At 38.4% G+C, this 14,750-nt stretch overlaps 1 protein-coding gene across 1 annotated transcript; it reads right to left on the reverse strand.

The window, feature by feature from the left end:
- Window positions 1-439: 439 nt before the first annotated feature.
- LOC141521170 (transcription elongation factor SPT4-A) lies at window positions 440-1,426 on the reverse strand. The gene has a single exon (XM_074233425.1). The coding sequence runs from the start codon at window positions 1,371-1,373 to the stop codon at window positions 1,020-1,022; it is 354 nt and encodes a 117-aa protein (XP_074089526.1). The 5' UTR covers window positions 1,374-1,426; the 3' UTR covers window positions 440-1,019.
- Window positions 1,427-14,750: the final 13,324 nt, after the last annotated feature.

Below are 14,750 nucleotides of genomic sequence, written 5' to 3' on the forward strand. Positions count from 1 at the left end.
GAGATCTGTTTTGGTGGGAAAGAGAAGGGAATGGTGTAAAAGATATCTAAGGGAGCTGTGATTGGTAAGTCACTTGGATTAGTCATTTTATTTATGGGGAAGAATCTCAAGGAGTTAGTATTCATGTTGAGTAACCTGTAAAAACTGGGTAGATTGTCATAACTTTGTTATTCAAGAGCAATGCTCATTTATTTTACTTGTATAGTACTTTTTAGTTAATTTGAGGTAACTCTTCTAAGTTGGATATGATTTTGACCTCTGTCATAGACAGCAGTCTAAGCCAAGGCTTTTAACCTGGAATCTATGACATTATTTTAAAAAAAAAGTTTGATAACTGTCTTTCTTTTTTTTCAATTAATTTATTCTTTCAGTCTTTTCTTTTTGATCAGTTTCTTTTTCCACAATTAAGACTAATATGGAAATATGTTTTACACATGTACAAACCATAGCAAACTGCCAACTATTTTTCAAAAAATAGGGAGGGGAAAAGAGGAGTAAGAAAAATTGCAAACTCAAAATCTTGTAAAAATTAATTAGTAATTGGGAAGAAAATAAAATATTACTAATTTTAAAAAGCTTGTAATGAGGTAAAACCCAAAATACATTGCAATATGAAGTTTCAAATGGTCAGCAACCATTTAGAGGGCCTTGACAAAAAGAATGTGACCCCTCTTCATAGCTGGGTAAGAGGTGGTCTGAACCAAAGAACTTGAGAAAGAGTGCTTCTGACTAAAACAGTTCACATTTATTATCCTCTTTTCCACACACACACAATCCAACAGCCTCGCTAAAAAATAGAAAGTTCCACAGAACTCTACCTCAACATTTCTATAATCTTATGAATCCAACCCTCTTTCAACAATCCAGAATCCAATGCCCTTGCAGTCGGTCATTATTGCTTCTTTACATCCCTCAAAAGATTGGAGAATGGAGGGTAAGTGGGAAAATGAATAGTATTCTTTCAGTTCAGCAGTGATAGAAGTTCAAGAGGAGAGGCGTTTGGATGTCCTCATGTCTCACTAAGTCTTGATTGCTGTGTCTCTGGATTTGTAGACCACACCTCGGCTCTTCAGCTCCCGAACAATTCCTTGAGGCAGACGGCCAGTGACTGACACTGCATAAACTCCAGGCTTGAAAGTACTAACTCGCTGCCATTTAGAGACCCAGCTGTCCTCCGGACTCATCATTGCAATGATCCCATCAAAAGAAGAACTTGTACAGTCATATACCATCTCTCGGTTACCTTTCATCTGTAGGTATGAGTCGCAGTTATCACAGCCATCATACTCAAATTGGTCAATAGTCTTAACCAAGGAACAGAGAAGACAAGCTCGCAAGTGCCGCAGGTCCTTGGGAACCGTCTCCAACGCCATCGCGGCCGCCGGGCCTCCGCCCCGCGCCGGGCTCCACCAAGAACGTTACACCGCCAAACTCTTCACATACCGCTCCGGAAGTCGATAACTGTCTTTCAAAATGATTGATTTCTTTTGCAATCCTGTCTATTATATACATTTTAAAAATCTTGAAAAATCCATAGTCATCTTCACCATATTACCAAAAGAATCCATGACACAAAAATTGGTTTAAAACCCCTAAAAGAAAACAGACTGTTTCAGACAAATATCAATAGCTAAATCTAAGGCATCACTTCATCATTATCAACTAATTCCATATTGGTGTTCTATGTGCTTCAGGAAATTCATCAGCACAGAGAGAGACAAGTTTGAAAAATCTCAGAGAAACAAACACATAATAGGTCTTTCTGGTAATATTTCCTGAGGGGAAATGTCCTGAGTACAGAAACAAAAGGGAAAGTGCTAGGGCCCCCTAGATTTTTGCAACCCTTCTATCTCATTCAGCAGTGATCCCAGCCCTGTTTCTAATCATTCTCACTTCACATTCACTCTGCATTTGAAAATTATGAGACTGGTTTAAGGCAAACTGCAGCAATATTTTATTGCTCCTCATCTCAAAAACTGGCTAATGTTAGCACTTCCTTCACTAGTGCCTACACCTGCTTCCTTTCTTAGCTAAAGTGGGTCAGCTATACAGCTTGCTTTGTTGTGTTTACAATATTCTCTTCTCCTAAGTGCCCAACTCTTGCTTCCCTTTTCACCCACCTCTGAGAAAAGCACAGGGAGCTTTTTTGGGGAACTAGTGACAAGACAGAGCTGTGAATGTCATTCAATCCCCTGTCCACTTTTGCAGATCATATCCTTCTCTGTTCTTTCAGATTCAACCACTGTCCCATTCTTTTTTTTCAAAATAGAACATCCTATATTTTCTATTCATCTTATGAACACATTCAGAAAGAGCTAGATTTTTTGTTTTAGTTATAAAAATATCAGTGATCTTATATCAGTTCACCCTGATGTAAAGTGAAACATTGGATTCATCTTATGGATTTCCCTGCTCCCTATATCCATCCTCCCTTCCCTCCATCCCCCCCCCCCCCAGGTATCCAGGTTATAAATCTTATTGTAAATGAGTATCAGTCTGGAAAGGCAAAAGCAATTCATCTAGATAAAAGGATCTATAGATCTAGTCTCAAGGCTCAAAAGAGTCATGGGTTCAACTCACTCCTTATATCTCCATCAACTACTCCATTACTGTGACTAAAATTAGACTGGTGTGATTGTCTCCCAGGTGGTAGATGTTTCCTCCTACAACTTATGGTGAGGATTTCTTGCTTATTTCCTGTCCAGCTAAGATATAGGACCAGAAATGGTGACTTCCTAGAGAAGAATGGATGGCTGTGTTTTTGGGTGAGTTACTTTGATTAATTTGCTAGCCCAGTTTGTTGACATATGGGAACCAATTGGTTTGTTCCTTGTTTTTATTGCCCTGTGGAGTGATAGGTGCTTGTGAATAAGAATTGTACACCTAACTCCTTTGTAGTTCTTTCCAAAACTTGACTGTAAACTGTGATCCCAAGTTTGAAACTTTCCCCTCTGAGGACTCAAAGGAGCAAACTGCTTTCTTAAGAAAATGCCAAGATATTCATTGAAGAAACAAATAACCCTCTGGGCAGAAGATGAAAAATCCTGGGGAAAAAATAATCAACTGCCACAGTAAATTATGGTGACATATGAGAATATGAAATCTGTGCCCTTGTGCCCAATGGAGCTATGGTGGAGTAGTGACTGATGTTCTTGTGGTTTTTGTCAGAGTTTCTTAGCCTCCTGATATCTATCAGTCACAGTGTCATATGTGATATGACACACCCACTCTGGACACTAGATGAGCGTCAGTGCTGATTTTCCCATGGCAATACAATGGTATGCCCTTGAATCTGCATTGACTGAATCTTACCACATTTCTCCACCATGCCTACATGTCTTTCTGATGTCAGCATTAGATTTTACTTTCTCCTTTCTTAGGTCTCTTCTGGCTTTAAGCTTTTGGAAAGGACATCCAAAACTGTGTCTTCCAACCCTGGGAAAACACACCATACAGGAAGAAAACAGGGAGAATAGGAGGACCTATTTGTATAGCACCCTAACAGTATGTGAGCATCTTTTAAATAAATTCTTATGCTCTATAATGACTTTTCCCAGATGCTATGCCCTTTCAAGTTACAACCACCAGAATTCCTGCTAGAAACTCCTATTTTTTATAGTTTTATTTCTTTTTATTCACAAGTATATCTGTAGCTAGTATAAGTTAAATAGGTTTCTTTCCTCCACCAAGTACACATTGATAGGGATCTTCATGCTTCCTTTTAGGGTATAAGAAAGAAGTGGTCATCTGCTTACTTTCTGTGTTGAATTCATATCTCACCTTAAAGTCTTCTGCCAAACCAGCTATAGTCCAATACAACTGCTCCAACAGTCAATCAAGCTACAAGTATTTATTAAACACTTATGTGCTGGCTAGCCCCTACTAGGTTTGGAGGAAAAGATGTACAAAGAATGAAACCATCCCCATTTCCAAGGAGCTGACAATAAAATGGGAAAGACAGGTATATATCAAATTATATATAATATATATAATATATATATATATATATATGAAACATCTGTTCAAATTAGTTAAATGTAAGATATTTCAAAGGTAGTTGTAGGGATTAGGACAGCCTACATGCCAAAGATAAGTGCCTAAGCTACATCTTTAGGGAAGAGAGAGAATCTATGAGGCAGAGGCACTTCTTTCCCTAGCCTGGACCATCTTTCTTACCCCTCCTTTCCCCAATTCCCTGAAGGGCAGGGAACTATACTTTCTCGAGGATGGGCCTCTGCTTTCCTGGGATGACCTATACCTACCTTAGTTGAAAGAACTCCTCCTCTGGCTCAATTGGCTCAACTCTAAAGTGTTTCAACTAATGTGAATGATATGTTGTTGTCAGGCAAATAGTCTTTGAAGCTGATTTTTTTCAGCTGATTGTTTTTGCTGCCTCTCACTCCTATTGTAAAAGCCTTAATTTTCATGAGTCACTTGGGTCAGAAACTAAAACAACAGTTACTACACATTATCTTTTCAGACTTAAAAACATCCCACTCTCAACTTTGCATTGATAAATGCCTCCTCCTTTACAAAGGAGAAGAATTCTATTCCATATAAACATCCTGGATCTATCACTCAGAGCCACAATACCTGGTGATGATCAAATTTTGAACTGTCTTCCCTTAAGTTGGGTCCATTACCCTATTTTGGGTTAAGATAAATACCCAAAATAGTACCTGGTATGTGGTTTTAATGTAGGATAGGGTAAAGAAGCAATATCTTTTGTGTTTATAATATGATTTGGCTCCCAACATGAAAAGATGAGAATATTTCTAAACATGTCAGGGTATTGCTAGCAGATAGATGCTAGAACTTTTCATCTGGGCTTTGATCATCTGAATATTTTATTTGTCATTCAATATGCCCATGGTACATACAAGAAGTCATTTCCTACTATCTTCAGCTCTGATTTGAACATTAGACCCACAGAATTCTAACTTGCTTGTCTCCCCAGAGTTCAAGTATATCTACTGCTAGGTGAAATCACCTACAAACACTAGAGGCAGTAGGGACCTGTCAACATCTGAAGGTTGGGCAGCAGACTGAAGAAATCATAGGATCATAGATCAAAGCTGGAAATGACCTTGGAAGTCATTAAGTTCAATGCCTCCATTTTGCAGATAAGGAAACAGTTAAATGACTTTTCCCAGGGGCAAACAGCTAGTAAATGTATGAGGCAGGATATGAATCCAGGTCTTCCCAACTTCAGGTTCAGTCCTCTATCTGCTATACCATGTAGCCTCCAATGCTGGTTTTTTTTTAATGTAGTTGCACAGTTATTGAGCCAACTGAGCAAAATTGAGATTTAAAATCTTTGCATGAACTTAAGCCCATTTGAATTCCTGATTCTTATGTTTACCTGACCCTTGACCATCCTGCTTATTTTGTGCTTTCTATGCCAACATTCTCACACTGTTAATTTGTAATTCTGGACCTTGGATTTATCTTCTGCCATGAGAGCTAAAATCTGAAGTAACTGAGGAAACAAAGGTTGTAGCTTCCAAGTATATTGATATATTAAGCAGTTCATGACAGATGGATAACAAATTGGGACCAGATCTTCTTGACTTGGTGTTAAAATACAGATTCTTATACATTAAAAAAAAAATAGGGGCTGCTAGGTGGTGAAGTGGATAGAGCACTGGCCATGGAGTCAGAAGGACTTGAGTTCAAATTCAGCCTCAAACACTTAATAATTACCCTAGCTGTGGGACCTTAGGCAAATCACTTAACCCTATTGCCTTGCAAAAGCAAAAAAAGAAAACAATTAACAGGATACAAACCAGGATACAAAATTAAGTAATGGGAGTTTTCCAAGTTGGGAGGAAGAGAATAAACAGGTGCAATTTCCTGAAATCAGAAAAAAAAAAAGGTTGTTCTATTCACTCCAATTATCTGTATTCAATCAAAGGAACAAGGAAAACAGAAACTAATTGACTAATGTGACTTGGTTAAGTCTCTCTGTCTCTGTCTGACTTGGTTAAGTCTCTCTGTCTTTGTCTGTCTATGCTTCTATCTCTCTGTGTCTCTGTCTCTGTCTGTGTGTCTGTCTCTCCCTCTCTAGCAATTGGGGTTAAGTGACTTGCCCAGGGTCACACAACTAGTAAGTATATCAAACCAGATTGAGTTCAGGTCCTCCTGGCTTGGAGTCCAGTGCTCTAGCTACTGTGCCACTCAGTTGTCTCCTGTTAAAGGTCTTTAGGCAACAAGTAAAGAGAATGCAGGGCTAGCAAGTAATGCAATGAAGTTTTCTCATGATTCCCTTAACTAGATAAAGTTTTCTTTATCTAGTCCAGAAATTGGACTAGACACATAAACAAATAAAAAAGGAACTGAATAGATCTAGAATTGAACCAAAGGATGGAGTCAGTGGGTTTACTCAATTCCCATAATTCCCTCAATTCCTCCAACCCTTGCTTTCCCTTAAAAAAATACATCTGACCTCATGGTCTTCTATAATACTCTACTTACTTCTAGCCCTTTATCATAAAACTTATTATTATCACTAGAATTCTCAGGGTCCTTTAACAAGTCAGCAAGTCAAAAAACATTTCTTACCTTTTTGCCAATCATTGTGCTAAGGATTCCTGCAGTGGGACTAGAGAGATTCATACATTTGGAAGGGGCTAACAGTTATAGATATTTCATTAAAACCATACAGGTCAGAATAGGGGTATATGTTTCTCCATTTCCTTTCTTAGAAGAGTAGTGTTCCTGTGTTTGCTCAAGGGATAGAATAAGTGGCCAGCCTAATAGCACCCAGATCACCCCCATAAATGGTGAACCCTATCTCATCCCAGAAGAACTCACATGACTCCAGAGTAACTGTCCTAAATGGACTCTAGAATAACAAGGTCAGTGCATCTTAGATGGAGCATGTTTATATGTTGGTCTTCTAGGGTTGGTTGGTTCTTGTCTTGACCTTCATTATCAAAGAAGACCAAAATGGCATCACTATCTTTGAGACAACTGTGGCTGATGAGACCAATATGAGCTCAGAATGCTCTACCACAGGTCAGACACAAATAATCTGTGTGAACACCTGGGGTGCTTACTCTAAATTTATGTATGTCACATTTCTTTTGAACTGCTTCATTTCATCCTTCCTCAAAGAGTACAGCACCCTCTCTGATGAGAGCATGGTATGCTGGGCAGTCTTGTGCCAGTGTCTCCCATGCCACATAATCAATTCTAAAGTTCTTAAGAGAGACCTTCTGGGTGTGCCAGTAGCACTTCTTATGACTTCCTTGTGAGTGCTTGCCCTATGTGAGTAGGGTATTATGAAGTTAAGTGTCATACTTCACAATGGGGAGGAATCTCCATTGATACCAAACATTATACCTATCCTTTCTTCCTCTAGAACACTGATTAAACAACATCTATCCCTTGATATGGAACTATTAAATCTACTACTTATCCCTCTTCCACCTGTTCTTCAGCCAGTGTCCATTTAGAAATAAATTCATTATAAAAGGAACTAATGCCACTATAACCTTGGATGAAGGCACTGACAGTAGAGATTTGCTCTTTTATTGGTTTTTATAGGGAATGTGAAAAGTATCTCATGCTCAACACCACTCATTCTCCTATATTTCCATTTATCCTAAAGATTCCATGATGAATATTACCCAGACATTAGTTGATGATTTTATTGCTCTAAGCCAAGACCTTAGTGTTACATATTTGCAGTTGCTATAATAATTTCATCATTCCCATCATTCAACTCAGAGTGACAAGGAGAAGAGAGCTACCTCCATACTGTTCTGGATCAGTTGTTTTTCAGTTGTGTCTGACTCTCCTTTCTCTTAGCAAAGTTACTAGAGTGTTTTACCATTTCTTTTTACAGCTTATTTTGCAAGTGAGAAATTGAGGAAAACAGAGTTGAATCACTTGCCCAAGTTCACACAGCAATAAATGTTTGAGGCTGGATTTGAATTCAGTTCTCCCTGACTCCAGGACCAACACTTTATCCATTGTGCCATTTAACTGATTTATTGTCAAAAAAAAATTGCCACTGTACATACCCAGACACAGAAATGAATAGACACAGACACACATATTTTATGCCCTTGGTCACTTGGTCCCAATTTGCCCCTTCCTTCCTATATTCTGCACATACTCTTCTCTCTCTCTCTCTCTCTCTCTCTCTCTCTCTCTCACTCTCTCTGTGTGTGTGTGTGTGTGTCTGATTCTGTCTTTGTCTCTGTCTCTGTTACTCTTCGTCTCTGTTTCTGTCTTGCTCTCTCCCCCTTTTCTGTGCCCTCCCCCCATTTGTCTGTCTGTCTGTCTGTCTGTCTCTCTGTTCTCACTGCCTCTCTCTCTCTCTCTCTCTCTCTCTCTCTCTCTCTCTCTCTCTCTCTCTCTCTCTCTCTCTCCTCTCTCTCCCCCCTCTCTCTTCTCTCTCTTCTCTCCCCTCTCTGGTGCCCTCCCCCCCATCTGTCTGCCTATCTGTCTCTGTCTCTCTCTCTCTGGCAATTTAGTGGGCTGTTTTAGGGACATTTAATTAACATAATGGACCAAGAAAGAACAATATGATAATAGAGAATTCAATTTAAAAGATATGATACAGACTATAAGTACTGTAAGAATTCAGACAAATGTGAGCTAGAGGAGCCAGAGAAGGCTTCTGAAAGAAGATTGGGGATGGGGGGAGGAGACATACTGACTTTTTTGACTGGTTAGGATCTGAATTTTCAGTTCAGAGAAGAGGGTGTTCCCTGAGGGATGTTTCTGATTTTTCCAATTAAGTGATCATTATTTGACCATAATATTAATGTATCACTTGATCACTTGCCCCCTCAGTTCTCTCCCAGGCCATCACCCTTGCACTAGCCACTCCCTCCTCTTTTCTCCATCTTGACCCTGTCCTCCTCTCTTGAATTCCTAGTCTCCTTATCATTTTGCTGATTATACCCTCCCAAGCCCCAATCTTGGATCACTCCCATCATTCACCACCTTCTTTTCTACTCATGTGCTGCTAAACAAAGGCAGAGAAAATCATGTAACTGTTCTGAACTAGGTCCTCTACAAATTTATTTTTCACAATTTCAATTGGACCCTCACTGCTGCTGGGAGATCCTATCTATACCTTACTCTCCACAGCATATTTTCCAAATCTTTTCATCCCTCTTCAAATCTCCCATAGTTTTCCCACCACCACTCTCTCAGCTGAGAACTTTGTCTCATATTTTAAAAGCCATTCTTGCTATGAACTTCCTCTTCCCTTCTTTTCCTCATCTTACATCATTAAGATGTCTTCTGCTACTACCTCTTCCTTCACTCCTGTTTCATAAAATGAAGAAGCCTTACTATTTAACAAGGCTAATCTCTCTAACCTGCTCAAGTGAGTCTATTTCTTTCTCCTCCTCTCTACCATCCCACTCTATCCCTTATTTTTAGTCTCTCCCTTTCTATTGACTCATTCCCTACCAGGTTTTCAGGACACCACTTTTCCTGGCACTCTTCCCTACAAGGTTTTCAGGACACCACTTTTCCTGGCACTCTTCCTATATATATATCTGGTTTCTTTTCTAGTCTCCTTTTCTGAATCCTCATCCAGATCATACCCCTCCAGCCATAGGTAACCCTCAAGGTTCTGTCCTGGGCCCTCTTCTATTCTCTCTTCTCCCTTCTTCACTGTCTTGTTTTGTTTTGTTTTTGCAAGGCAAATGGGGTTAAGTGGCTTGCCCAAGGCCACACAGCTAGGTAATTATTAAGTGTCTGAGACTGGATTTGAACCTAGGTACTCCTGACTCCAGGGCTGGTGCTTTATCCACTGCACCACCTAGCTGCCCCTCCCTTCTTCACTTTGTGATCTAATTAGCTACTATGAATTTAATCACCATCCCTATGTTGATGATCCACAAATCTACCTATCCAATTCTGAATTCTATTCTGAACTTTAATCTGTCATCTCCAATGTCTTTCTGATATCTCAATCTGAATATCTAATAAACATCTTAAACTCAGAATGTCTGATAATGAACTTTCCCCTTAAACTTCCCCCCCTCACTCATCCATACCTTCTTTATCACTGTAAAAGAGTATCAACACTCTTCCCATCCATCAAGCATCAAAAATAGGAGTCATTCTAGATTCCCCTTATCCCCCACTTCCCACATTTAATCTATTAGCAAGGACTATCAATTTCACCTTTATCACATCTCTCAAATATGCCCCTTTCTCTTCTCTGACATTGCCATCACTCACTCTCCACAGAATATTTTCCAAATCTTTTCAGGTCAATACCCTCCAATGGTTCCCTGTCACTTCCAGAAAACAATAAAACAATTCTCCATTGGATGTTCAAGAAACCCCTCCTACTTTTCCAGCTTTCTTATATTTTGTTAAATGTCTGAAGGCAGATTTGAACTCAGATCCTTCTGACTCCAACTCTGGTATTCTATCCACTAGCCCCCAACTAGGTTTCCTTTTAAGTACCAACTAAAATTCTATTTTCTACAGGAAGTCTTTACCAGTTCCTTTTAGTTCTAGCACTTTCCCTCTGTTAATTATTTCCTATTCATCCTGTATAAAGCTAGTTTTTGTAAAATGTTTGTTTCCTCTATTAGCTTCTTGAGGGTAGAGAGTGTCTTTACCTCTTTTTGTTTTAAATCTCCACTGTTAGCACAGTGTCTGATACATGGAAGGTGCTCAATAAATGTTTATTAATTAATTTAGGTTCACAAATAAATGAAAGAAGCATTTTTTAGCACTTAGTATTTTTCGCATTTTTATTTCTTAATTATTTTTTAAATTAATGAAAATCCTTTCTTTTTCCTTTTCCCCAATTATCTTTCTTTCTTCCTTTCTCTCACCTCCACCCTATCCTCCATGCCACTGAGAAAGCAAAAAAATTAATAGAAACATGTTCTAATGTTTCATTATGAGATCCATCTTCCCTTCTTTTCCTCATCTCAAATCATTAAGATGTCTTCTGCTAGCACCTCTTCCTTCACTGCTGTTTCATAAGATGAAGAGTCCTTACTATATACCAAAGCTAAAGTCTGAATCTGCGCTCTAAGTCCATCCTAAGTCCTCTGCAATTGTGGTTGGTTCTTACATTGATCAGATTTTGTTTTTCAAAATTATTTGTCTTTGTGGTATTGTTGAATTCTAATCCATCCATAAATCTGGCTGGTATTTTTTTCATCATTCCTCTAATTATTTATGATGTCACATACCTATTTGGAATGTTTTGATTCCAAAGCTGAAAATTAATATTTCTCCAATATTACTTAATATAAAATTTGTTGTTGTATCATATAGTTCCTTTGTGTCTTGGAAAGTACAATCGCAAGTATTTTATATATCTTATATTTTAAATATAATTTCTCTATTTCTTCCTATTGGTAATATCTATAAATTCTATATATTATTTTTTGGAAAATATTCAAAAATACTGATTAATGATGTTTCATTTCAACAACTTTGTTGAAGTTGTTAATTGCTTAAATTAATTTTTAATTCATTCTCTAGGGTTCTCTACTAAGTAGCATATCATCTATAAAAAGTAATCATTGCTTCCTTTTAAACTTATGCTTATTTGCTCAATTTCTTTTCCTTGTTTTATTTCTTTAGTTAGCAATTTTAGTATTTCATTAAATGACAGTGGGAATAATGGAAATTCTTGCTTTAATTCTGATCTTATTAGAAAAGCCTCTTACTATCTCCATTGCAGATAATTCTGGTTCCTGGCTACTACTTATCATAGTATGAAAGGAGCTATTTATTTCTGTTTTCTAGTGTTATAACTTTTTTTAAACTAGAATAAGCAATGTTTCTTGGATAAAAGCTTTTTCTGCATTTATTGATATAATCATATGATTTTTGTTGGTTCTGCTGAAGTTGAAGATCATGCTGTGAAGTCACAGGTTCTGGTGATTTTTGTCTTATTTTACTCCATCTTCTTTTTTCTCTCCCCAAAAGCTGTTATCCTTCCTGTAACTTGATCTTGATTTATAATTTTTACTCTGTATTCTTCCTCAGGGGAATTCTTTTTATAGCCTTCAAACTACCTCCAGGGCTTATTTCAAGTTTTATAATTAGGACCCTTCCTTTTGCCTTTCCTGAAGTTACTTTAAAAGCCTTAGGGCTTACAAAACTTTCTCTTTCCTCCATAGCTAGCCACAAGACTTTCTAACTTATAATCAAGTGAGGGAGATAAGACATAAACACATGAAGAATGAACTAGCAATAGTATATTACAGAGTGTATTTTTGGATGGATAGTTGGGTAGTCCTTATAAAGGGTAGTCATTACAATAATCTGGCATGACCTCACTAAGAACAAATCACATTTCACTAACCTTATTCCTTTTTATCACAAGGTCATTAGAATGACCAAGGACATGAATTACCTATAGTAATCCAGTATTTCAGTAACATTTTTTTAACAATCAATTGTTCAACAAGAATTTATTCAATGCCTGCCAGGACTTGTGCCAGTCCCTGAGGATACAAATAAGGGTGAGACAAACCCTGCCCTCCCACTTAGTGATCATATAGGGGCTACAATACAAAAAGGAAGTTTTGGTCTATGCAAGAACAGAGATTGGGATTAGGACAAGAGATTGCCAAATCCTTTCCAATAACAGTGGAATTTCATTTTTGTTCATAGAGCAAGAGGTAGAAATACACTTGGTACAAGGGCACATGGCAAGATGCTCATGAAAGGTAGGTCCTAGTATCATGAATACTGGGTGGATGGAATATTTGTCAACATTATCAACCCTCAGACCTGAAGACCAGTCTAGAATACGTGCAGTCAGTACTGTAGCTCATCAGGAACATTCTATAGAGATCACACATTCCTAGTGTCTCCTCTATTCTCCATAGCAGCCTGTGATTGTAATAAAGTAGCCCTTAGTGAGAAGATCTCATCTCAACATTCCTTGGACACAATCTCACACTTTTTTTTCCATCAGATCAAGCACAGGTGCCCTCAACATCTAACATTTTTTCCTGCATTCTATATAACAACTCTAGGAGACAGGCTGCCCAAGTATCATGATTCCCAATTTACAAAATGAGAAAATGAAATCTTGAAGCAAGAGAGACTTACTCAACTAATAAATGACAATACAAGGACTCCATTGGGCAAGGCGACAAGGTCTCCTACCAAATTATTCTTAACTGGAAACCTTTTGTAGGGGAAGCATCAGCGCTGTAGGAAAACATTGCCTAGGCTTTAGTGTTAGATATAAGGCAAAAGATCAAAATCAAAGCTCACATATTTTCATTAAGAATTCTTAATATGGGATCCATGTTAATCTACCAATCCTTAAATGAAACTTAGCATTTTCTTTAATTATGAATGTAGACAACATACATTGTTCTGAGAGGGATCCTATCAGCTTCACCAGATTGCCAAAGAGACCCATGACACAGAAAAATTAAGAACTCTTGCATTAATGAATTCCACTAATTAAGATGCATTTGGGTCTGAAGGGAGGTGCTTTTGATAGAAGAAGAAGAATATTCCACCAAAACACTTGATGGAGCTACTTGCTTCAGATAATTCTGTTTTTTTTTACCCTTGTAAAAGAGTAGTTTCTAGGGTAAATCAGTATAAAGTCTGCTTCCCAGGACAATTACTGAGAGCAATAAGCTAAAAACACTGCCAGTGCCAGGGTTGTTGAGTTCAGGATACTGGGTTGTCTCCCACAAGGTTGGAGCAAAGATGATGGTCAAGGAGGTGGTGATGGTTTGACTTGCCTGGCACTTGCTGTCTCCTTTCCCTCCTTCAAGATTCTCCACTGCTTCAACTAGACTGGCTAAAAGCCCGGCGTATGACTAGACCCTTCTCCAAAGTTTCTGCCTCCCTGGATGATGGCTATATGGACTGAATTATAAGCAAGACCAGTGGTCTGAGAAGTGTGGCAACTCCCCAGACTATATGCTAGCTTGTGACAATTGATTCTCTTGATGGATAGGCAAGTCACTTCTGATCCCATGCTACTTCTTGGGGGAGGGTTCTCAAGTGGTAATAACTAGCTTGAAGAGATAACCCTGATAATCTTGTCCTGCTGTCCTGGTAGCCCCTGGGATTGATGCAACAGAAGCCAAAAACAAGAAAACTGGAGAGACTTGGCAGTAGGCTACAGTCTCTCAAGGTTCAGAAAGGCTTTTGTTATTGTTCAGAAACACTGAACTTCTGATCCAGAAGTCCAGGCATCATGACAATCATCTTGTCTAAAGAACAAATTGAGGCACCATTTCCTGTGAATTAGGCTTGCAAGAGATCATTCTTCATTCTCTCTCTCATAACAAAAGACCAAATCTAAGGTCAGCAACTAGACAAAGTCTTAAAATGGGACAAATTTGATCTGTATTTCTATTATCTGACCTGTATGACTATTCTTAACAAAGTCACCAGCTTCTCTCACTTTTGAAGCTTCTTAGAATTAGCAGTGGGAAGCAGAGAGTTCCAGGACATCTGGGTTGACAATCAGGATGGGTTGTTAAGTTGTAGCTAGTTTAGAAATTGGGAATACCCAGGGATCACTCTCCATCTCTGAAATATATTTGCTCATGTGACCCTGGACAAATCACCTAACCACTCCATGCCCCTAAACCATTCTCCAGGGTTAAAAATGCAGAAGAATTACAAATGTTCATTGGGAGAGGGAGTTTTCTCACTGGGAATCCTCTAATTACAGATTCAGTTCAAAGTATGTGTAGATAACTAAATTATAGTGTGTTGATTAAGGGACAAGAAGAAAGGTAAGTGAATCATCATGGAAAAGC

This window comes from Macrotis lagotis, chromosome 1 (genome assembly GCF_037893015.1).
Source record: "Macrotis lagotis isolate mMagLag1 chromosome 1, bilby.v1.9.chrom.fasta, whole genome shotgun sequence".
Classification (NCBI taxonomy): domain Eukaryota; kingdom Metazoa; phylum Chordata; class Mammalia; order Peramelemorphia; family Peramelidae; genus Macrotis; species Macrotis lagotis.